Source organism: Hemitrygon akajei, chromosome 30 (genome assembly GCF_048418815.1).
Source record: "Hemitrygon akajei chromosome 30, sHemAka1.3, whole genome shotgun sequence".
Classification (NCBI taxonomy): domain Eukaryota; kingdom Metazoa; phylum Chordata; class Chondrichthyes; order Myliobatiformes; family Dasyatidae; genus Hemitrygon; species Hemitrygon akajei.
The window spans coordinates 37,602,290-37,628,401 of NC_133153.1; the positions used below are offsets into that span (position 1 = coordinate 37,602,290).

The 26,112-nt window shown below is 41.9% G+C and overlaps 1 protein-coding gene and 1 long non-coding RNA gene across 4 annotated transcripts in view; one reads left to right on the forward strand and one right to left on the reverse strand.

The window, feature by feature from the left end:
• Positions 1-26,112, forward strand: part of LOC140718638 (uncharacterized) — a 164,976-nt gene that overhangs the window by 61,663 nt on the left and 77,201 nt on the right. The gene's annotated exons all lie outside the window — the stretch shown is intronic.
• map2k5 (mitogen-activated protein kinase kinase 5) overlaps positions 24,805-26,112 on the reverse strand; it is a 311,788-nt gene continuing 310,480 nt past the window's right edge. For all 3 annotated transcript variants that reach the window (XM_073032634.1, XM_073032633.1, XM_073032635.1), the window contains one exon: positions 24,805-25,726. In XM_073032634.1, the coding sequence (XP_072888735.1) occupies positions 25,622-25,726 (105 nt within the window). In that variant the 3' untranslated portion in view covers positions 24,805-25,621. The remainder of the gene's footprint in view (positions 25,727-26,112) is intronic.

Here is a 26,112-nt window from a genome sequence, read left to right on the forward strand (position 1 = left end):
ATCGGCAAATTTATAGCCGGCATTTGAGCTGTGTATAAATTTGTCAACACCACAACTATTGTTGGCAGAATTTGAGATGGTAATGAGGAGGCATACAGTGGGGTGAGCATTGATCAATAAGTGCTTAGACAGCATGAATATTGATAATGCCTGCAAGTGTTGCCATTCTCCCAGTGCCAATATAGCATGCTCACAATTTACTAACCCTAATCTGTACACTTTAGGAATGTGGGAAGAGCCCGGAGCAGCTGGAAGAAATCCACGTGGTCATGGAGAGGGTGCATGAAATCTTTATAGACAGCGGCAGGAATTGAACCCTGATCACTAGTGCTGTATAGCGCTTCATCTGCCTCACTGCCATAACTGTCACATAAAAATGATTTGAAACAGTCCTGATGAAGGGTGTCAGCCCGAAACTTCTGCTCTTTATTCCCTTCCATAGATTCTGCCTGACCTGCTGAGTTCCTCCAGCATTTTGTGTGTGTTAGGATGATTTTAGTATGAAGTTTTAGCATCAAGTCTCACCCCTCCTTGGCGAGTCTTAGTGAGAAAGAAAGATTACGATTGATGGGATGAAGTCCACACAGCTGACATTGTCAAAAACATTTCCTAGTCTACCCCGGGTTGCCTCAGTCGGTTGTCTCCCATTAAAGCTGGCGTGTCTTCATAGCTCACCACAATGTTGGACAGCCATTCTCAATGTTTGTAACAAAGATACCAGTGCAGGAATCTGGAAAACAAACAAACTTCTGGAGGAACTCAAAAGGTCAGGCAGCATCTGTGAAGGGAAAGGGATAGTCGATGTTTCAGGTTGAGTCTCTTCATCAGGACAGGAGCAGGGACTTCAAAGTTCAAAGTAAGTTTATTCTCAAAGTTATAGGTCACTATATACTACCCTGAGAAACATGGACATAGAAACATAGAAAATAGGTGCAGGAGTAGGCCATTCGGCCCTTCGAGCCTGCACCACCATTCAGTATGATCATGGCTGATCATCCAACTCAGAACCCTGTACCTGCTTTCTCTCCATACCCCCGACCCCTTTAGCCACAAGGGCCATATCTAACTTCCTCTTAAATATAGCCAATGAACCGGCCTCAACTGTTCCCTGTGGCAGAGAATTCCACAGATTCACCACTCTCTGTGTGAAGAAGTTTCTCCTCATCTCGGTCCTAAAAGGCTTCCCCTTTATCCTGTGACACCTCATTCTGGACTTCCCCAATATCGGGAACAATCTTCCTGCATCTAGCCTGTCCAATCCCTTTAGAATTTTATACCTTTCAATAAGATCCCCCCTTAATCTTCTAAATTCCAGTGAGTATAAGCCCAGTCGATCCAGTCTTTCTTCATATGAAAGTCCTGCCATCCCAGGAATCAATCTGGTGAACCTTCTCTGTACTCCCTCTATGGCAAGAATGTCTTTCCTCAGATTAGGGGACCAAAACTGCACACAATACTCTAGGTGTGGTCTCACCAAGGCCTTGTACAACTGCAGTAGAACCTCCCTGCTCCTGTACTCGAATCCTCTTGCTATGAATGCCAACATACCATTCACCTTTTTTACCGCCTGCTGTACCTGCATGCCCACCTTCAATGACTGGTGTACAATGACACCCAGGTCTTGTTGCACCTCCCCTTTTCCTAATCGGCCACCGTTCAGATAATAATCTGTTTTCCTGTTCTTGCCACCAAAGTGGATAACCTCACATTTATCCACATTAAATTGCATCTGTCATGAATTTGCCCACTCACCTAACCTATCCAAGTCACCCTGCATCCTCTTAGCATCCTCCTTACAGCTGAGATTCATTTTCTTTCAGGCATTCACAGTAGACCAAAGAAATACAATAGAATCAATGAGAAACTACACATAAACAAAGACAGACAAACAACCAATGTGCAATATAAGGCAACTGTGGGTGCCACAGTGGTGTAGTGGTTAGCATGATGCTATTACAGTTTGGGGCATCAGAGTTCAGAGCTCACTCCCGGTGTCTGTACTACCTCACCGTGGAAAAGCTCCGGTTTCCTCCCACATTCCAAGGACAAGCAAGATAGGTTAATTGATCATTGTAAATTGTCCCGTGATGAGGTTAGGATTAAATCAGTATCGTCAGGGGTTACTGGGCGGCCCAGCGCAAAAGGCTGGAAGGGCATATTCTGTACTGTTTCTCTAACTAAATAAATAAACAAACTGTGTAAGTACAAAAACACAGATAACGATAGTAAATAAATAAATAAATAAAACCAAGGAGATGAGTTGCAGAGTCCTTGATAGTGAATCCATTCAGAGTTAAGGTGAGTGAAGTTACCAACACCAGTTCAGGAGCCTGATGGTTGAAGGGTAAGAACTATTCCTGAACTTGGCAGTGTGGGATCTAGGGCTGCCGTACCTCCTTCTCTATAACAGCAGTGAGAAGAGAGCGTGGCCTGGAAGGTGGGGATCCTTGATGACAGAGGCTGCTTTTCTATGGCAATGTTTCATGTAGATATGCTCAGTGGTTGGGAGGGTTTTACTGTGATGTACTGGGCCGAGCTCAAGCCTGTCCCACCATTGAGAACATAGGTGTTCTCAATGGTGGTTCTGGCTTGGCCTAAAACACTGACTATCTCTTCACCTCCACAGATTGCCTGACCTGCTGACTTCCTCTAGCAGCCTGATTTTTGCCCCATGTCTATAAAGTTGCATCCTGTACTCCTTTTGCCTCAAGGTCTGTGACCCTCACCAGAATGGGCTTACAGTGCAATGATGGTTTCTCATCCAATCTGTTTAAAGCCTTTTAAAACATAATTGTAGACTCCAATCTGATGGCGTGAATATTGATTTCTCCTTTGGTAAACAAATTCCCCCCCACCACCTCAATTCTTCACTCTGACCTTTTACCTCTTCTCACCTGTCTATTACTTCCCCCGGCTCCCCTCCTCCTTTCCTTTCTCCTATGGTCCACTCTCCTCTCCTATCCGATTCCTTCTTCTCCAGCCCTTGACCTTTCCTACCCACCTGGCTTCACATATCACCTTCCAGTTAGCCTCCTTCCCCTGTCCCCACATTTTTATTCTGGTATCTTCCCCCTTCCTCCTCAGTCCTGAAGAAGGGGTTTGGCCTGAGACATTGACTATCTATTTATTTCCATAGTGGCTGCCTGACCTGTCAGGTGAATCCAGCATGTTGTGTGTGTTGTTTTGGATTCCTAGCAACTGCAAACTTTCTCCTGGTTACTTTTTCACTTGAAGAGGCTGTTGGTAGGCAGAAAGTCTGTGGGCCAAAGGGCCTGTTTCTGTGCCATATGACTCTATAAACCTATTCCAGCTACAAATGGAGTAGCTATCATGCAGAACAGATCCACTTATTGCAATCAGAAGGAATGGACTGTCAGTTAAATGCATACATTTGTGTTCTTAACCCATAGGAGAGATGTGAGGAACTAAGAAATAATTGCATGTATATGATGAGAAAATTCAGCATCCATCAGGCAGTCGCTGCAGGAGCTGGACTAGGTCTGGAAGGAGACCCATTCAGTCACAAAGTTGTGTCGAAGCCTGATCCAGTGCAAATTTCAGGAAATGAAAAACCAAATGCCAGCAATCGGTGCATGGAGAGAATTACACTTTTATAAAGATAAGGATTAGTTCTACTTGTCACATGAGCAACGAAATGCTTCATTTGCATCAGATCAAATCAGCGAGGACTGAGGTGGGCAGCCCCCAAGAGTCACCGCACATAGCATGTCCACAACTTACTAACCTTAAATGGGAACCTGTGAAGGAACCGGAGCACCCAGAGGATACTCACACAGTCACGGGGAGAAAATGCCAACTTCTTCCAGATAGTATCGGAGATTGAACCCCGAACGGTAATTGCTGGCGCTGTAAAGTGATGCATTAACAGCCATGTTACCGTGCCATGTATTTGAGTTCAAACCTAAACAGACAAGAACGTGAGCCAACACTAAAGCCTGTGTGGAGATCTGGAAGCCCTGAAGTTGGTTACTACACAAGATGTGACCCGGCTTCATTTCTGCCACTATCTGTGAGGAGTTTGTATGTTTTTCCTGCGACTGCATGGGTTTCCTCCAGGTGCTCCAGTTTCCTCCCACAGTCCAAAGATGTACGGGTTAGTAGATTAGTTAGTCACATGGGTGCAATTGGGCAGTGCAGACTCCTTGGGCCTGTTTCTATGCTGTACCTCTAAATAAATACTTCAAATTATAGTTGTTCATTAAACGCCCACCTTGATAAGAAGTGTAATTGATAGTGGCACCAAAGTATTTTTCCCTAAAAGCTCAGGAGCTCAGTGTAAAGTATCTTTAAACACGGACAGGCAGTTATCGGGTAAGAGTTGAGATGCTGATTCCGACTGGACAGAGGGCTGTGTAATGTGTAACAATATTGCGGTCAGTCTGCATCACTGTTTAAAGTCTCAGTATGTGTTTTGTGTAAGAATTCTGCTTAGCAAATTACCTCTCTGGAGGTGTGCATGCACTTGTGAAAACATGGGAGAGTGAAAAAGGATCTAGTTTGTTGTGACGTTATTATCCAACATTAGAGAGCGTTGCTGTCCTCATCCAGTTTGCAATCATCAGTTTCACATCTTCCGTGAAGATAGATCGAAGAAAGGCTTGATGAAGAGATGGAGTTGGGCTGTGGAGATGAAAAAGAAACTAAAGGTGCACTCTTGGTAACTGAGGTGACTCAAAATGCTGGAGGAACTCAGCAGATAAGATCTATGGAGAGGAATAAACGATGTTTCGGGCTGAGAGCCTTCATTAGGACTGGAAACGAAAGGGGAAGGTTAAGAAGGTGGGGGGGGGAGGTGGGGGGAAGGAAGGTACAAGCTGGCAGGTGATAGGTGAAGCGTTTTGTGTGTGCGCTTGTGTATTTATGTGTTTATGAGTGTATGTGAGTGTCTGAGTGTACATGTGCAAGTGTGTATGTGCATCCAGTGCATGTGAGACATTTAATAGTCCTTGTTAGGCTCCCTCCTCACTCAAAATAGTCCAAGATTTGTTGCTTTAATAATAGCTGCTCTTTCCTAACAAGCCACCAGCTCAGAGTGATGACATCATAAATATATCAGCAAGGCAAAAGGGAGCATTGGAGTTGTGGTCTGGTACCACCCCTCCCCCCCACAACCTGCTGTAACACTTGGCTGCTGTGCTATCAAATTTGGGAGGGTGGGGTGGGGGGCAGTAAGAAAAACAAATCTTTGAAGACCTTTGCAACTGCAGTTCACTGTAGGAGGTGATTCAGACATGTGCTTGAAGGAATTTCGCACACAGCCCAGTTATAAGGATTATGGAACTGTGGTGAGGAATGACGCAGTGATTAAAGAAAGCAGATCAAGGCAGGAAAATAACATTAAAATGATGCAAGGATAGATTGAAAGAACTCCACTCTATTGTAACAGTGTTCGATCTTGTTCACACATTACAATAGAAATTAATGGTTAGGAAATTATGATTATCAGTTGCAGTGTGAAAATTACTGCACGTAAACAATGATTGTAGAATGCTTAATTAAATGTGAAAATAATGAAACTTTCCTCCCAGATAAGCAGATAATGTGACTTAAACACAGGCAGTGCTTTGAGCCGATGATATAGTAGCAATATGGTCATTCAGAAGGAAAATATAACGAGCAAAAACTGCTTCATAAACACTTTCTGTAGTGTTCTTAATGACTTATGTACATTTGGAACTCTCCACACTGCGAGGCCAAACAGGGGGCGACTCTGATCTTATCTCCCAGTGGTCGTCAAGAAATTTATTGAGAATAAGGGCTCATGAGCGAAAGTTAAATAAATAGAATTCTATTCTTCCATAAATGTGAGGAAAATTGTCCTAGGAATAATTTAAAATTAAATGAAGTAAAATGCTTTTAATATAAACAATTTTTGGAACTGCTGGAAGTGTTTACAAAGATGAAAATATAAAGTGGCATGCAAAAGTTTGGGCACCCCTGGTCAAAATTTCTGTTACTGTGAATAGCTAAGCGAGTAAAAGATGACCTGATTTCCAAAAGGCATAAAGTTAAAGATGACACATTTCTTTAAAATTTTAAGCAAGATTACTTTTTTATTTCCATCTTTTACAGTTTCAAAATAACAAAAAAGGAATAGGGCACCCTGCATGGTTAGTACTTAGTAACACCCTCTTTGGCAAGTATCACAGCTTGTAAGCGCTTTCTGTAGCCAGCTAAGAGTCTTTCAATTCTTGTTTGGGGGATTTTCGCCCATTCTTCCTTGCAAAAAGCTTCTAGTTCTGTGAGATCCTTGGGCTGTCTTGCATGCACTGCTCTTTTGAGGTCTATCCACAGATTTTTGATGATGTTTAGGTCGGGGGACTGTGAGGGCCATGGAAAAACCTTCAGCTTGCACCTCTTGAGGTAGTCCATTGTGGATTTTGAGGTGTGTTTAGGATCATTATCCTGTTGTAGAAACCATCCTCTTTTCATCTTCAGCTTTTTTTTTTACAGACGGTGTGATGCTTGCTTCCAGAATTTGCTGGTACTTAATTGAATTCATTCTTCCCTCTATCAGTGAAATGTTCCCCATGCCACTGGTTGCAACACAATCCCAAAGCATACTCAATCCAACCCCCTGCTTAACAGTTGGAGAGGTGTTCGTTTCATGAAATTCTGCACCCTTTTTTCTCCAAACATACCTTTGCTCATTGCGGCCAAAAAATTCTATTTTAACTACATCAGTCCAGAGGACTTGTTTCCAAAATGCATCAGGCTTGTTTAGACATTCCTTTGCAAACTTCTGTCGCTGAATTTTGTGGTGAGGATGCAGGAAAGGTTTTCTTCTGATGACTCTTCCATGGAGGTCATATTTGTGCAGGTGTCGCTGCACAGTAGAACAGTGCACCACCACTCCAGTGTCTGCTAAATCTACCTGAAGGTCTTTTGCAGTCAAACAGGGGTTTTGAGTTGCCTTTCTAGTGATCCTATGAACATTGCTATCTTCTTATAGCCTTCTGCTGCTTTGTGGCCATCATTTATTTTAGTTTTCAGAGTGCTAGGCAGCTGCTTAGAGGAGCTCATGGCTGCTAATTGTTGGGACAAGGTTTGAGGAGTCAGGGTATTTATAAAGCTTTGAAATTTGCATCACCTGGCCTTTCCTAATAATGACTGTGAACAAGCCATAGCCTTAACAAGCTAATTAAGGCCTGAGACCTTGGTAAAAGTTATCTGAGAGCTCGAATCTCTTGGGGTGCCCAAACTTTTACATAGTGCTCCTTTCCTTTTTCTCACTCTAAAATTGTACAAAACAAAAATAATACACTAATCTTGCTTAAAATGTTGAAAAGAATGTTTCATCTTTAACTTTATGACTTTTGGAGATCAGTTCATCTTCTACTCACTTAACTATTCACAGTAACAGAAATTTTGACCAGGGGTGCCCAAACTTTTGCATGCCACTGTAGGTGTATGTACACACACAAAACGCTGGAGGAACTCAGCAGGTCAGGCAGCATTTATTGAGAGAAATAAACAGTAAATGTTTTGAGACCCCTCATCGGGGTTGGTGAAGGGTATTTATCCTGGTGAAGGGGCTTGGTCTGAAACGTTGATGATGCAGCTGTCCCAATGCGGCCTAATCAGATTTATAGATATTTGCGATACATCTTTTCCCGCTGAGGTTTGGGTGGGACTACAACCAGAGGTCATGGGTTAAGGGTAAAAGGTGAGAAGTTTAAGAGGAACATGAGGGGAAACTTCTTCACTCAGAGGGGTGTGAGAGAGTGGATTGAGCTGCCAGCACAAGTGGTGCATGCAAGCTCAACATTTAGGAGAAGTTTGGATAGGTACGTGGATAGTAGGGGTATGGAGGGCTATGGTCCCGGTACAGGTTGATGGGAACAGGCAGTTTAAATGGTTTCAGCATGGACTAGATGTGCCGAAGAGCCTGTTTCTGTGCTGTATTTTTCTATGACTCTATATCTCCATCTTTCTGACTCTTGAACTCAAAGTCTTGACTAATAAGTATTCCATTTTTTACCACTCTATCAACTTGTGAACCACTTTCTGGGAGCCATGGATGTGGATCCTAGGATCCCTCTGCACATCAATGATGTGAGGGGTCCTGCCATTAACTGTGTATTTTCACTTTATATTTGATCTTGTCTGGGTTAAACTCCACCTGCAATTTCTCCACCCATATGTGCAGCTGATCTACAGTATATCTTGAAGCATTCTCTGGCAACCACAATGCCACCAGTCTTAGTGTCATCTACAGCCTTACTAACTCACCCATTCTCATTTTCATCCAAGTCATTTGTATAGACCACAATCAGCTGAGGTCCAAGTACAGCTCCCTGCAGAATATCTCCGATCATGGAGCTTCAGCCAGAAGTAAGTCCTGTTGACCACTACTCTCTGTCTTCAGTGAGCAGCTGATTGTGAATTCAAACAGCCCATTCACCACGGATCCCATGTAGTATCACCTTCTGGATGTGTCTCCCATGGGGACCATGTTGGCTCTCTGCTGCAAACAAGGAGAGAGTAAAGCAAGCTTTGCACTTGAAACTGACAGTATCTCGACCACGGAGCAAGGTTAAAATTGGCCTGTGACTAAATAATTCAAATTAGGAGCATACCACTTCCAGCTGTTGTCAGTGCCGGCTTTGCTGGGGTAATGTACATATTCAGAACCATTATCCTTGGACTGCCATGATGGTAATCTAATGACAATAAAAAAAACGAAAATGCACAGTATCTGATTTCAAAGTCTCTGGAAACATTTGATACCATGGTGTCATGGTAACATAACAGTTAATGTAACATTTTACAGCACCAGCAATCAACGATCAGGATTCAATTCCCACTGCTTTCTGCATGGAGTCTGCACGTTCTCCCTGGGCTCCCTCTGGGTCCTCTGGTTTCCTCCCACATTCCAAAGACGTACAGGTTAGGGTTAGTGAGTTGTGGGCTGCTCTGTTGGTGCCACAAGCGTGGTGACACTTGTGGGCTGCCCCCAGCACATCCTCAGACTGTGAAAATCTGCAGATGCTGGAAATCTGAGCAACACACACAAAATGCTGGAGGAACTCAGCAGGCCGGGCAGCATCTATGGAAATATAGTACAGTCGATGTTTCAGGCTGAAACCCTTCGGCAGGACTGTCGACGTTTCAGGCCAAAATGTCGACTGTACTTGTTTTCATAGATGCTGCCTGGCCTGCTGAGTTCCTCCAGCATTTTGTGTGTGTTCCTCACACTGTGTTGGCTGTTGACACAAATGAAGCATTTCACTGTATGTATTGATGTCCATGTGACAAACAAAGCTAATTAAAGAGCATCTTTATTTATCTTATCTTTTGGAGAAATGGACAAACTGAAATTAGAAAGGCTTACATTCTCTCAAATAGTCATTTGGACTTTGATGAATAGAGTCACCCTGAGATAAATATTTAAATAGTTCATAAAATAAAAAAAAATTCATAATGACCTTGCAAAGAATAAAGTAGTTTCACCAAGATGACACAATACAAAAAGGATCACAATACTAGGCCAGTGAGCTGGAATGTGGCTGTAATTCTGCCTGTTTCAAAGCTTGAGCGCTAATCTAATTAAGATATTTAATCTGATGGATTCAGTAGAGCAGGTAACAGGTAAGCCGTATTCTGCAAAGGGAACGGGGATGTGATGCTATAACCAGGCCATTTTAGTGTTAAGTCAGTGATGAAGAACACAAGAGATTCTGCAGATGCTGGAAATCCAGAGCAACACACACAAAATGCTGGCGGAACTCAGCAGGTCAGGCAGCATCTATGGAGGGGAATAACCAGTTGACGTTTCAGGCTGAGACCTTTCATCAGGAAAGGAAAGGGGGTTAACACACAAGAGGAAGATATTAAAGAGCACTGGTGCTAGCACACACCCCTGCCTCACTCCTGTGCGTATAAGGAAGGGCATGGACTCTTGTCCTCTTATGGTCACCCGAGCAGTCATCCCATGGTGGAACTGGCTGAGGATGTTAACAAATTTATTAGGATAGCCAAACCTGAGGAGGTCATTTCATAAGAGCTCTCTTTGCACAGTGTCGAGTGCTTTGGAGAGATCAGCAAAGGCTATAAACAGGTCCTGATGTTACTCCCAGCACTTTTCCTGAAGCTGCCGGGCTGTGAAGATCATGTCGATCGTGCTCCTGTTCTTCCTAAATCCACACTGTGATTCAGGCAACATTGACTCGGTGATGCTGCTGATGAGCCTCTGAAACATCACCTTAGCCAAGACCTTTCCAGCAACAGAAAGGAGCAATATGCCCCTACTATTGCCGCAGATGGCTTTATCATGCTTGTTCTTATAAATGACAACGATGTTCGCATTTCTTCATTGCTGTGGGATGTTCTCATTAGTCCAGGCCTTGGTGGTGTACTGCTAGAGAGTGCACATATACATGTACCCTCTGGAGTTGTCAGGGGTAAGTTTATTACGCAAAGAGTGGTGAGTGCGTGGAATGGGCCGCCGGTGATTGTGGTGGAGGCGGAAACGATAGGGTCTTTTAAGAGACTCCTGGACAGGTACATGGAGTTCTGAAAAATAGAGGGTTATGGGTAACCATTGATAATTTCTAAGGTAAAGACATGTTCGGCACAGCTTTGTGGGCCAAAGGGCCTGTATTATGCTGTAGGTTTTCTATGTTTCTATAAATGCTGCCTGACCCGCTGAGTGAGTTCCTCTAGCATTGTGTGTGTGTGTGTTACTTAGTGATGAAGATGTGTTCGCCCAACTTCCCCCAGACTGAATTCTTTGTGTAACAAAAGGAACCATGATTCTATATCAGCTGCCGTTTTCAAGATGTGAGATTCATTTTTTTTATCAATAGAAATGAAAGTCACTAGAGGGGGACAGATCTGATAACACCAATTTTATAATACCATGGAAAGTCTAAGTAGGTGTCATTAATTCCTTTCATTTTGTCATTTGAACCTTTTTTTTGGCTGTGCCACGTGAATGGTAAATATTTGATGAGATCTGTTTAGACGTTTCCAGAAGAGCAAAGTGCAGATACAGCAAAGTTACTGGGCACATTTAGTACCATATGGCAACACTGCTGGAAGCAGCCAGTACAAAACACAATTCCACAACTGGGAGGCTGAAAGTCATTGTAAATGCAGACCATCCCTGGGTTCAGATGGTTCAATTTAATATCAGAGAATGTATATAGTATCTAACCTGAAATTCTTACTCTTTGAGATATCCACAAAACAAGAAACCCCATAGAATGAATGGTAGAAACATCGGAACGCTGAAGATCCCCTCCTGCTTCCCACACATAAGCAACAGCAGAAGGATTGACCGTCCCCTTGCCTCCCCGCCCCACTTGTGCCAGTGGAAGCACTGACCCCCACCCCACCACCCAACAAGCAAGTAATAACAAAAGCCCCCAAAGAGACCTTGATCCAAAGTCCATCAAAAACTACAGTCCATAACCCAGTACTTCGGCATCTCAGGCTCTCTCTCACCAGAGAGCGGAGACCAGCAACTCGCTGTACCAATATTACAGGGTACAGGGTAGTGAATAGGTTCTGCTTCTACAGGTATCCATTTTGTCCATTAAATTGATAAAAAAAAGTGCAAAAAAAATCACCCAATATGGTGACACAGTATTGCAATGAATGGCATTAAAAGAACTGGTCAGTGCACATGCTCCTGTCTATATCAACAGCGTTGAGGCTGAGAGCTTCAAGCTCCTAGCTATGGACATCACCAATAGCCTGTCCTGGTCCAACCACATTGATGCCATGGCCAAGAAAGTTCACCCATGCCTCCACTTCCTCAGGAGGCTAAAGAAATTTGACCTTATTCACCCTCCTTCTTATTCTGGTTTCTTTTTACAAGAAATTACAAGAAGTGGAGAGAGAGGGAGAAGAAACTAAAAACTGCCATTTGTAGAAATGAATGCATGTCAGACTTCAAAATTCAAAGTAATTTATTACCGAAATACATATATAGTGCTGTGCAAAAGTCTTAGCCACATATATATGGACTTTTGCACTGTACTGTAGTAAGTTAAGTGTTGTACTATACTGCTGATCTTGCTGTCATTATGTGAGAGGCTATTGTTGTGGCACCATTCAGCTAGATTTTCAATCCTCCTATATGCTGTTGTTCCTACATCAGGTTGTCTATAAATTGGGTGTTCACAGCCTGGGAATGGCCATTTACTTCAGTATTCATTGTCCAGTTTTTTACATTTACATATTCACAGCACATCAAAGACACGTTAATTTCTATAGATGTACTGTGGAGACCATTCTGACTGGCTGCATCACCGTCTGCAATGGAGGGGCTACTGCACAGGATTAGAAATAACTGCACAAGGTTGTAAACTCAGCCAGCTCCATCATAGGCACTGGCCTCTACAGCATCAAGGGCATCTTCGAAAAGAGATGCTTCAAAAAAAAGCAACATCCATCATTAAGAACCCCCATCACCCAGGAAGAGCTCTCTTCTCATTGTTACCATCAGAGAGGAGGTACAGGAGCTTGAAGACCCACACAAATGTTTTAGGAAGAGCTTCTCCCCCTCCACCATCAGATTTCTCAACAGACAATGAACAAACCAATGAACACGATCTCACTATTTTTGCACTACTTATTTAATTTGATTTCTTATATATATATATATATATATATATATATATATATATATATATATATATATATATATATTTTTTTTTTTTTTTAAATTGTAATTTATAGTTTATTTTGTATTGCACTGTACTGTTGCCATAAAATAACAAATTTCACAACATGTAATACTGAAATTAAACATGATTTTGATTCTAATATTGTGTAACTAAAACCCAATAATCTAAACATTCTTCTCCTACAACAGAATAATATAGAACACTATAGCACAGTACAGGACCTTCAGCCCATCTTTTAGCTTACTCTAACATCAATCCAATCCTTCCTTCCTTCCCACACAGCCCTCCATTTATCCATCTCCATTTTTTGTAACATTGGGGTTTTGGCCTTCAGATACTTTGAGGCACATTAATAAAACATGCCACGGAGGAGAAGTAAACAGATAGTGGGCAGAATCTCATTCCTTTGTAAAACACTGACTGAAAATATCCTGTTGAATAAACTGTTAGAAGTTGTTAGAAAGGCCTTTGAGGCAAGTACCAAATCCTGGTTCGTGTTGGTAATGGGAATCCTTATTTAAATTGTTATTGAAAATAACATGGATGGTGATCATGGATGTGTGCTACTTGGGATGCTGGTTTTAGCAAACTCCCTAACAATACAAACAGGAATAAGAGTACATGACAGGATGTCAGGGAGGTAGTTTGTGAGGTGGTGAACCTCTTTTGTTGTTTACATGGGGCTCCTGCGGTTCTCAATATCCTTCTGCAATTTGTACGGTCACAGGTCAGGAGGTTCTGCTTCTTTTCAAGGAGGTTTTGATCCTATTGCTGAATAGGACTAGAACATAAAAGCAAGGATGTAATGCTGAGTCTTTATAAGGTATTGGCCAGACTGCACTTGGAGTATTGTGAGCAGTATTGGGCCTCTTATCTACATCATATGACATGGCACATGATGATGTGCTAAGAAAGGATGTGCTGGCATTAGAGAGGGTCCAGAGGAGGTTCACAAGAATGAACCCAGAAATGAAAGTGTTAATATATTTATGAGCATTTGATGGCTCTGGGCCTGTACTTGCTGGAGTTCAGATGAATGAAGGAGGTTCTCATTGAAACCTATCAAATACTGAAAGACCTAGTTAAAGTGCAGTGGACAGAATGTTTCCTATAGTAGGGGAGCCTAGGACCAGAGGGCACCACCTCAGAATAGAAGGACGTCCCTTTACAATAGGAAGAATTTCTTAAGCCAGGGAGTGGTGAATCTGTGGATTTCATTATCACAGATGGCTGTGGTGGCCAAGCCATTGGGTATATTTAAAGTGGTGGTTGAAAAGTCCTTGATTAGAAAGGGTGTCATGGGTTATGGGCAGAAGGCAGAAGAATAGGGTTGAGAAGGATAATGAATCAGCCATGATGAAATGGTGGAGCAGATTCAATAGGCCAAATGGCCTAATTCTGCCCCTCTGTTTAATGGTCTATTCTGCAATCTGCCAGTTAACTTCATAGAACATTACAGCACAGTACAGGCCCTTTGGCCCATAATGTTCTTCTGACCTCTTAACCTAATTTAAGATTGTTACGAACCCCGTAACTGGGTTACTTACCAGCAAAGATAGAGACGTCCGTTGGAGTCTGGTGATACTATTTTTAACAGTATTTATTAGTAAAAATACACAAAATAATATCAATGCAAATATACAGATAATATACGTCGTCAATACTAAACCTAAAAGTGCGGGTATAATAATAATCAATAAGAAATAAGCTCTATCGTTGTCTAGGGGATAATGAATTGTCCGATGGAAATATAAAGTTCGTTTCGGTTCACACAGGCTCCAGTGTTTGTTTGTCGCTGTGTTGCAATTGTTGGAGAGAGAGAGAAATAGAAGAATGGGAACAGTTACCGCTGTTGTTTTTGCCAACCTTCCCTTATGATTTCGATCCATCGGTGTCTCATTGTTGTGGCCGTTCAAGTATGACCTCTCCTTTAGCTAAACCGTTCTTCCGTGATGAGCCCGCCACCCAGGCGAGGGAGGACGCACACGAGCTCTCACCGGCTTTCGCTATAAAACGCTGTCACTGGATTTCTAGCGTTTCTCCTGGTGCGTCTAAGGGATGTTCCCCAGACCCGTCTTTTATCCTCACTCACGGGGTCTCAGATGTCAATCAGGTTGGGATGATGCAATCCCTCAACCAGACCACTCTGGTTGTCCCCTGAGGGTTTCAATGAATAGTACAGTACTCAATACACAATTCCTTCTCCAAGAGACAATAGCAGTAATCAGTGGTTCCGTTCCGCTTATGTCAGAAGACATTCCACCTGGTTGTGTATTCTGCGTCTCTCTCTCTCATTTCCTGACATGCTGTGTATCTCTCTCATTTCCTGGGTCTCAGACCCGAAATAATAGCGATCTTGCGATTCTCAAAAAGGAGGGGGCGACTTTGCACCCTTTGGCCCCTCAGAGTTGCTCCACATTCGTAAAACCCCATCCTTCTAAGGATTTTTACCACAGGTAAAAATTAACTAATACAGAGTCTTACAGGAGTTCAGAATCTAACACAATACAAAAGAGTTCTTTTTTCACTACAGTGTAATAGTTATACATTCAATTCAGCATCTAAACAGTTAGTGATTACATTGTCACTTCCTTTAATATCTTAATATCTTGTACCTTAATAAATTCCTGTAGCATCAGACTCCAATTTAATAACCACCTATTTTTATTCCTTTTCTTCAGCAAAACAAGAGTTGTGATCTTAGCTTAGTGTATATTACAAAAGTTCATGCAAATACTAATCTTTATTTTACTTTCAAACTTAACAGTCTATCTTCCATGGTGTTGTCTTTATTATTTACATGCTTCGTCGAAATCCCTTAAAACCGGATCCTGTTATTTAAGGTGGCATCCCGTCAACCCTCGCCCCTTTTCCAGTTAACTCCCACGTGGTTAGCTTGCTTACCAGTGTGGAATAGGCTTTTGCATGCTCCTTTCATAGGAGTTATTTTATCAACAGTGTTTTCCAAACTTAGCCCATTTTCTGAACTTCTACACAATTCTTTATTTTTAAGCAAGTCGTTAGTTTTATCTTCAGGACCCTTCATTCTATTAGTTTTCAGTTTAATATCTGCAAGCGATCCCTCTTTGTCCAAACAACATTTCAAATTCTGCCTCTTCACAGCACACCCTTGCATAACATTAGTGAGTGGGGCACCTTTACATTCCAAATCAAACTGTAATTGATTCGCAGGCACCTTGGTAACAAGCCATTGTTCCTTCAGCCTGGTTACTGCTTCTGACACCAATCCAGACTTTAATTTTTCTTCATTCAACTTAGGAACTACACTTTTCCCTTCTCCTTCAATAATAATATCCACATCACCACCTTTTATCTCCTCACTAACTCTTAACACACCTTCGAACACAAACAACTAGGAATTCTCACTTCCCACTATTACCAACGTTAACCCTTTCTTCACTGAACCAAGTCCCTCTGACCCACAAGGACTGCATTCTTTTTTAACTGAATCAGATACCTCAGACTTTTCCTGGGTTCCATTACTAGGTTCAGTACCACGTGCATCCACATCTTGAACACACTCAAACGGGACATCTGCCTCTTCCAGGCTTTCAATACCCGTCCCCTTTTCAAATTCTAAGTTCCCCGGATCCTCCCAGTTACTCTCTGGGCAATTCACTTCCGGAGTAAACTCAACCCTGCGGGCTGAAACAACCTCATCTGCCAACCCAGCAGACTCCTTCAAGGTAATGGCATCCTTTTAATCTAGGACTGCCCTCATTTCATTATCGGGAACACCTTTAGAATTTTCAACTTCTTCAAACAGCACTGTCAAGCCAGACAGATCATCCATGTCCAACCCTGGACCTTCTAACAGTCTTATCTGTTTCTCATTTTTACTCCGTGCCTCTATAAATTTCCTCCTGGCTAAGGGTAGGTCTACCTCCTTTCCTTTACTGTCTTTCACCTCCCTATTCTCCGTTTTACCACCCTCTAACCCCTCTTGGTACAGGGTTGGTAAAAACATCTGAGCCAAATCGATACTGGCCTGATTTAAACTGGTCGCTTTCTCAGCTGCCTTTCTCGACATGCTGTGAGTGGTCGCGCATGCGGGATAGATCTTGGAACCTAGGGGCGGGACCTCAACACCTACAGGCTGGCTCGTCAGCTTCATTGCTGACCAAACCTCACCACCAGCTAAATCGTAACCAAGAAGGACGTCCATGTCAGCTCTCGGAAATTCTGATTGCACCCCTATTTCAACTGGTCCAGATACCAGCTCACAATTTATAATGATCCTATGCAAAGGCACAGCTTCTGTCCCTTTTCCTATGCCTCTCAAAGCTACCTCTCCCGTCTCAGGACCAAAATTTAGTACCTTACTGAGAATCAATGACTGCTCAGCTCCAGTATCTCTCCAGATCCGCACTGGAACTGGTGTTTCTCCCTCTTTCACAGATACGGTCCCTTCTGAAATAAATTTCTCACGCCCCTCTCGTATTCTGTCTACCTGGGGCTTTCTCGTCGATTTACTGATCAACACAATACACCCTGTAGGGACTGCTGCTTTCCCTTTTCCTGTCTCCTTCCTCGGAGCAAAGCACTTAGATGCAATATGACGCACCTTTCCACAATTAAAACAGGTCAAGCCAGGACCCCTCCTGCCATCTTGCCTTTCTTCCTCCTTATTTTTACCACTAGCTCTCAGCTGAATCTCTGCCTCAGCCGGCAGGCTTTCTCTACCGTTCCTACTGTCTTTCTGGTAACTCTTATTTGAGGAAAACTTTGTCTTGTGGGTTAGGGCATATTCATCTGCGAATCTGGCAAATTCAGATATGGACTTATTCGGCTTCTCGTTCAAATACATTCAGATATCATCCGAAACACAACCTTTAAATTCCTCAATCAGAATTAACTCCCTGAGACGCCAAAAATCTTCTTCCACCATTTCTGCTGCACACCAGTGATCCAAGAGCACACCCTTCTCATAGGCAAACTCTGCATACGTCTGATTCCACACTTTCTTTAAATTTCTGAACTTTTGTCTATAGGCCTCAGGTACCAATTCGTAGGCCCGAAGAATGGCCTGTTTTACTTCCTTGTAATTCTCATACTCCTCCTCCTACACAGATAACACCGCATATGCCCGTTGTGCCTTCCCTTTTAACACACTTAGTAACAACGCCACCCACTGATCTCTGGGCCACTTCTGACTCACTGCCACCTTTTCAAAATGCAAGAAATAACTATCAACATGTCTCCTCGAACGGAGGTACTAACCTAAACTCCCTACTAACATAAAACCTCTCCTTTCGGTCTGGCCCTTGAGCTCTTCGCTCTTTCCTTAACGTCTCCATGTCCAGCTCATGCTGCCTCTGTTTCTCCTTCTCCTCATGCTCCCTCTGCTTTTCAGCTCTTTCCTTCTCCCTTTTCACCTCTAACTCCTTTAGCTGGAGCTCATACTCCCTCTGCTTTTCAGCTCTTTCCTTCTCCTTTTCAGCTGCTTCCAGCTGTTTTAACTTAATTTCATGTTCCAACCTTAATTTTTCCAACTCTAACTGAGCTGTCCCAATAGCTGGTACCTTTTCAGGGATACTTTCCAATACCTCAGCCGAAAACACATTCTTCTCAATATAATACTGAGTTATGGCCCGCCACATCTCCCACTTTTTCATTGACGACCTCATCTCTGCGAGATTTAGTCCTTTCGCAATATTTACCAAGTCTGACTTTGTGGCCCCCTCTAGCGCCTTCAAAGTCGGGTTTTGTGTAAATTCGTCTACGTCCATCTTTGCTGGTTTCCCTTCTGGTTACCCGCGCAACCAGATCCAAGTTTGGACTTAAAAGTCTGATTTACTGGCCCTCCAATTTGGTATCAAATCTCGAGACGAGGCTCCAAGTTGTTACGAACCCCGTAACTGGGTTACTTACCAGCAAAGATAGAGTCGTCCGTTGGAGTCTGATGATACTATTTTTAACAGTATTTATTAGTAAAAATACACAAAATAATATCAATGCAAATATACAGATAATATACGTCGTCAATACTAAACCTAAAAGTGCGGGTATAATAATAATCAATAAGAAATAAGCTCTATCGTTGTCTAGGGGATAATGAATTGTCCGATGGAAATATAAAGTTCGTTTCGGTTCACACAGGCTCCAGTGTTTGTTTGTCGCTGTGTTGCAATTGTTGGAGAGAGAGAGAAATAGAAGAATGGGAACAGTTACCGCTATTGTTTTTGCCAACCTTCTTTTATGATTTCGATCAGTCGGTGTCTCGTTGTTGTGGCCGTTCAAGTATGACCTCTCCTTTAGCTAAACCGTTCTTCCGTGATGAGCTCACCACCCAGGCAAGGGAGGACACACACGAGCTCTCACCGGCTTTCGCTATAAAACGCTGTCACTGGATTTCTAGCGTTTCTCCTGGTGCGTCTAAGGGGTGTTCCCTAGACCCGTCTTTTATCCTCACTCACGGGGTCTCAGATGTCAATCAGGTTGGGATGATGCAATCCCTCAACCAGACCACTCTGGTTGTCCCCTGAAGGGTTTCAATGAATAGTACAGTACTCAATACACAATTCCTTCTCCAAGAGACAATAGCAGTAATCAGTGGTTCCGTTCCACTTATGTCAGGAGACATTCCACCTGGTTGTGTATTCTGCGTCTCTCTCTCTCATTTCCTGACATGCTGTGTATCTCTCTCATTTCCTGGGTCTCAGACCCGAAATAATAGCGATCTTGCGATTCTCAAAAAGGAGGGGCGACTTTGCACCCTTCGGCCCCTCAGAGTCACTCCACATTCGTAACAAGATCAATCTAATTCTTCCCCCTTACCTAACCCTCCATTTGCCCGAGACGTTGGCCTTAGCAACAAAGCAGTTACTTATAACTTCAGCCTACCAAAACAAAGCAAGTTTATTGTGGAAAATTTCCACAGGATTTGTCATTGCCAATTCTAACATACCTAAAATTTTATCCATGCCTCAAAGTTCCAAGTAAATTTATTATCAAGGTACGTATGTCACCATATACTGCCCTGAGATTCATTTTCTTCTGGGAATTCACAGTAGAAACAAAGAAACAGAAAGGAATCAATGAAAGTCTCCAATGACTCTCATCATGATCTACTTAGAACCAACAACCAGTGTAGGTTTAGTTCAATTTAATACTGACTACTCTTATGTAGGTAATATCCTATATGCAAAGCATTAAAGATTTCACATGTCACTCAGGCGCAGTGCAGGTTACAGTTCCAGCTCCCTGTGCCACTAATACTTTCCATACACTGCTTTAAAGAACGCGTGTGGCAGGTGAAAAGCTCCGCTCCCAGTGGTTACATTTTAAATGTTTTGACTCTTTAAACTTTTTAATTAATTGCAGGTGAGTCTAAAGTGTTCAAGAGGATCAAGGGACCTCCCCAAGGCACTTTTTACACCTGGTTTCACATTGCATTGCATGTAAACTCTCTGTGGTTTCAGGGTCTGACTGGAGATTTTCACATTTCAAATTTAGCAGTGGTTCAAAAGAGAAGCTGTTTGGCATCGGTGATGAAAATTAAAATGCACTTAGTTACAGCTGCAAAGAAAGTACATCCCTGTAGCACAGTGCAATCAAATAAACCAGGGTGGTAGTTCATTTCCCTTTTCAAACTTCGCTTTCTTTTTTTCAAGACACATCCTACTATAGACTAGAAAATCTTTTGTACACATCTGAAAAAAACTTTTACATTTGTATACAGATGCATATAGCAGTGACAAAAATGCTATTCCATTACTTACAAGTCATCATGAACATGACAAGGATAATTAGATCCAATTTCTGATCAAACTAAAACAGTTTGCCTCAAAGCAGTATATTCTTAAAGATAACTTCAGTGTTCAATTCTTGGGTGCCTACATCTCTTGAGTATCTATCCTGGGCCCAGCATACTGATACAATTAGAATGAAGGCATGCCAGCTGCTAGATTTCATTAGGAATTTCACAAGATTTAGTATGCCTTCAGTCTTTGGCCAATTTCTACAGACGTATTGTGGAGTGGATTCTGTCTGCATCACTGTCTGATGTGCAGCCTCTAATACACAGAATCAGAAAAAAGCCACAGAAAGTTGCAAATTCAGCCAGCTCCATCATGGTCACTAGCCTCCCCACCACGGAGGACATTTTCAGAAGGTGATGCCCTAAAAGGCAGCATCCATCATTAAGGATCCCCATCACCCAGGACATGTCCTCTTTGCATTGTTACCATCAAGGAGGAGGTACAGGAGCCTGAAGGCTCACACTGAACGATTCAGGAACAGCTTTTTTCCCTCCACCATCCAATTTCAGAACAGTTCCTGAAATCACAAGCACTACCTCACTGTGTTTGCTCTCTTTTGGCATTATTTATTTTTTATATATATTTCTTATTGAAACTTATAATTTATATATACAGCATCTTACTGTAATTTATAATATATTTTACATATTGCACTGTACTGCTGCCACAAAACAACAGATTTTATGACATATGTCAGTGATAATAATCCTGATTCTGATCAATTAACAATGGGGAGCAGCTTTGAGATCTGTTCTATATTTCAAAGTAATTACACTTGCAAAGTTCTTAACTGCTGAAGACGGCATTAACTGGAAAATAAACCAAAGGGGTTACATCTCAGTGTATCATTACGTTAACCAATTATTAAGATGTGCATAAGGAGAAAAAAGAAAAACTCTAAAGTCTAGAAATATACAGGGGTTCTGTCACATCTGTGGAGTTAGAGGTCTGTACCTTTCAGCGGAAGAAATGAAGGAAGATGCCAATTTAGAAGAAAATAGGGCATCAAAGGAATTAAATCAGAGTTCTAAATAGAAGAATGAGGAGGCATTTCTTTAGTTCTTAACCTTTTGGATCCCTACCATTGACTGAGGGGTCTGTGGACCCCAAGCTGCAAACCACTGCTTTAGCTGGCAGCTGATAAAACTGTGGAATTCATTGCCAAGTTATTGGGTATACTTAAAATGGAGGTTGATAGGTTCTTAATAAGTAAGGACATCAAAGGTTATGGAGAGAAAGCTGGAGAATGGGGCTGAGGAGGAAAATAAATCAGCCATGATCAAATAGTGGAGCAGACTTGATGGGCCAAATGGCCTAATTCTGCTCCTATGTCTTATGGTCATTGTAAATACATGCTGGTGTTTATGTATTTATGAACATTTTATTCCATACCTGTACTATAACCTCTAACTTTATTTTGAAAATTTTTATTCTTTGTAATTGTCGACTGCTGTTTTTTGTTGTATGTTCACACTGACCAACACACCACAACAAATTCTTAATACATGTTAATGTATATGGCAAATAAAGTTGATTCTTGGTCTTATGGAACCTCTGAATACAATTATTTCTTAAACAATACATTTATTGCACTGCCCCATCTCTCAGCCTGGGATCAATCTAAGGGTAGATTTATCTCTTTGCAGAGTTTTACTCTTCCATAAGGGGAAGTATATTTGATATCCAAAAAATGTTTAAGTTCCTTAAAAGTCTGTGACACCAACACTGATCCTTCTATCCCAAACGGATTAACTGAGTGTTGTCCACTATAGTAAATTATTCAATTTACAATCTGGATATAACCCAGTGCCCTGCAAAATGAAAATATGGATATTAATCCCAATTGGATTTGTTAATGGATCAATCATAACCATATGTACAGTAATATGCACATATATATAGGCAGGGTGTTTAAGACTTTTGCAGAGTAATATGGTAGTTTTATGTATTGCACTGTACTGCTGCTGCAAAAAAATCATGACATATGTGAGTGATGATAAACCAGATTCTGATATGGGTCTCTATTGTGGACTGACAGTGGGAAGGGGGCAGGGAGAGGGGAATCATGGTTGGGAAAAGGGGGAGAGGGGAGGGAGTGAGAAGAACCAGAGAGACGTTCTGTAATGATCAATAAACCAATTGTTTGTAATCAACTTGCCTAGTGTCTCAGAGCCTGCAACATACGCCGCCACCCCTCCCCAGCCCCGGCACTCCTTCTCTGCCACCTGTCCCATACCTCTTCCGCGACACCCCACCCTTGTCATTCCCAACATCCATTGGTCCTGTCAGATTTACAAACTTGATCTTCACTCCACAAGTACAGTACTGTGTTAAAATCTTAGGCACTCTAGCTATATGTACAGTATATGTGTCTAAGACTTTTACAACGTAGTGTAACTGGGTTTTGCTGGGCAGGGCAGAGCAGATGCATAGAATGGAGAATGCCCCTTTATAACTATTACATGGAGGGAATTGTGCTATGGAATATAATTATGTTAACATGTCACTTTTATGGCCTTTATTTCATGAGATTAAAACTAAAGATTTCATATTAAGGGCATTCAGTTAGTATATGGGCATGTCAATGCAGGAGCATTATATACTTGGAACCTATTGTACAGAGCAGATGAAGGATCATCAACCTGAAACGTCAACTGTCCATTTACTTCCACAGATGCTGCCTGACCTGCTGGGTTGCTCCAGCAGCTTATAGTTGCTCCTAAAATACCGCATTGTTTGTTTATTGTTAGATTTTGCTGATTAATTATTTCGAAATCTTCAGCCCTGTGAGAAATGTGGCGTGAAACCCAGCTCCTTAATGTGCCTTAACTCCATTCTTCAAGATGAAATCCCAATCTTGCACAAAGCCATCTTTAGCAGATTGCAAATATAGTGCCCATCACAGGCAGTTGTTCCATTGACTAGTTTGAGCACAGATTTATTTAACAAGTTGAGAAATACAAACTTACTCCCAACATTCCAATCCCGTTTACTATCAAGTATAGATGTTTGTGATAATTATCTGTGTTGTTCGCCTCTTAAATTTTATATCTAGCACAAATCTGTAAAGATTTTTGAGGGAGTAACCAGTGCACTACACAAGGGGGGGTTGTGTGTTGATGTGGTGTACTTAGGCTTTCAGAGGGCCTTCAAGAAGGCGCCAAACAAGAAAGAATTAAGTGGAATTTGAGTCTGCATACTGGGGAAATATACTTGCGTAGATTGGTTAATGGACAGAGTAGGAATTAATGGTAAACACGAGATGTTGCAGATGTTGGAAATCCAGAGACAATGCTGGAGGAACTCAGCAAACAAACAATCAAAGTTTTGGGCCAAGACCCTTCTTCAAGACTGCATCTATGGTCACTCCTCTCCATTGATACTGCCTGACCTGCTGAGTTACTCAAGCACTTTGTGTAAGAATGAATGGATTGTTTCTGTGCTAGGAGGCTGTGGGTTGCTGTTCATAATCCATATCGATGAGGTGCACAAGGGGATTGAGAGTTGGATATCCTGGCTTGCTGAAGATATAAAGCTGGTTGGAAACATGGATTATGAGAAGGATGCACAAAAACTTCAGGCAGATAAAGAGAGGTTAAAGGAATAGGTTGAAGATGTAGCAGATGAAATATAATGAGGAAAAACCTGCACTTTGGTAGGAAAAGAACATAGAATACTGGATTAATTTCTAAATGGTGAGAATGCTGGTGTTGAGAAGGACCCGGATTTCCTTGTACACCAATCACGATGTTAGGCTTAAAGATTTGGAAATATTCAGCAGGGCAGGCAGCATATATGTAGACAATAACAGAGTTAACTGTTCTGAAATGTTTGTGATAAGATCATCCACCTGAGACCTTGCTCCTTATTGATACGAAACCTCATTTTTGCTGCAATAAACACTACCTTGGTGATTCAAAACCTTTGACACTCCTGGCAAACAGACACTGAGACGTAAATGTCACAAAAGAGCATGGGGGTGGCAGCTCCTATGTCTTAAGGTCTGATGAAATGGTTGTCCTCCCTTTTTCGATTTACCATGGCACCTCCTCCTGGCCACCATATCGCAAATTATTTTTTGTATTAGTACATTTTTCAGCTGTGTTGAGAAAACAAAACTCACTGTAATCATGAAGATAGTTTTGATACCAATATTAGATGTTTCTTTGGCCAGCCGCTGGTGTAGTGGCATCTGCACCAGACTTTGAGGCGAGTGGTCCCAGGTTTGTATCTATTCAGCTCCTTGCCTTCCATCCATGCTGGGTTGAGCGTTGAGCTAGCATCTCGGCCTTGTAAAAACAGACAAATGCTAAAGAAATGGCAAGGTTGCCACCCAATGCACTACAAGGCACAGAGAGGAACAACAATTAGGTGTTTCTAACATTTTATTTAAAGTTTAGAAAATCAACAGAAATTGGACACTAACTGAATAAAATAAGCAACTCCTTTAGAAGACAAATGCATAATGTGTGACTGCATATAATAAGTCTAGTGATTAAGTGCAATGGCTGATTTCATCAATATAAAACTGTACATATTATGGATATTTTATCCAAAATCTGCATTTCAAAAATCATACACCATAATTGAATACCATAGCTTCAGACATATTATAAATTGTATCATATTATTTCAAAGAAATGACATAAGAAAACAGATTTAAGGCCCAGTATGTTTGCATTCAAAATGCATTATAGCAACTCCAGAAATAAGCAAACAAAATTCTTACTGTCTTCCAATGCTGCAGAATGAGTGATACTTGGCTTGCTTTCCATGTTAATATAACTTCATGTACAATGATAGGATCACTCATTCTAACAGTAACATTATCGGTCTGACAAGAGGAGGCAGAATGTGTCAGAATTCACAAAGGACTAACAGGCACACATGAATGGTGCAGCGAATTAGACGTGAAACTCTGGTCTGAAGTGTAAGGACCCCCTGCCACCTAACCCTTCTCATAGACTATCTATAGATCATGTCATGATGGCAGTAATTGAGACCACCTGCCAGGGCAGAGGACAGTTACAGATGTCGTCTGCTCAGACGAGAGATAATGTAAGGCGTGCTGTGGTCACACTGATCTGGCAGGACTGGAGGGGGAGAAGTAAAATTGCTTGCTCTGTGGAGATTTTATTGTCCTGATGATATTCTTTTGTCTAACATCACTGGTGTTGAGGTTGGTCACTGGATCCCCTGTTGAGAACGTCTCTCTTCAAGCATCCTGCAAACCCACATGGAAACCACCTCGGCATTCTTGTCATTGTATTGTACAACAAATGGGTGAACCTGCAAACAGAGGTTAAGGGGAGAGAGAAAAATTAAATAGACTATAATAAAACCGATGTTACTTTGCAAGTAGCCCAAGTAGAGCAAGACACACATATGAATAAAGTGAATAACCATTGCAATTTCAGGATTTTTCTGAGATTGTTCCATATAGAAATTCTCTTTCAGAAGTGACCAGGGATGGAAGCATGCAGAGATGCATTCCCTGTAGTTTAATGTCCTAATTCAGCAATGTACTGTACACCCCTGGCATGGAGCCTGGTTTGACATGAGTGCAGGTCCCAGAACAGCCCTATAATATTAAGGGACCTATATGCGACCTAGCTCCCATTAAGTGTGGATCCACAGCAGGAGCACACCATTGCTGAAATTACCTGCTATTACAC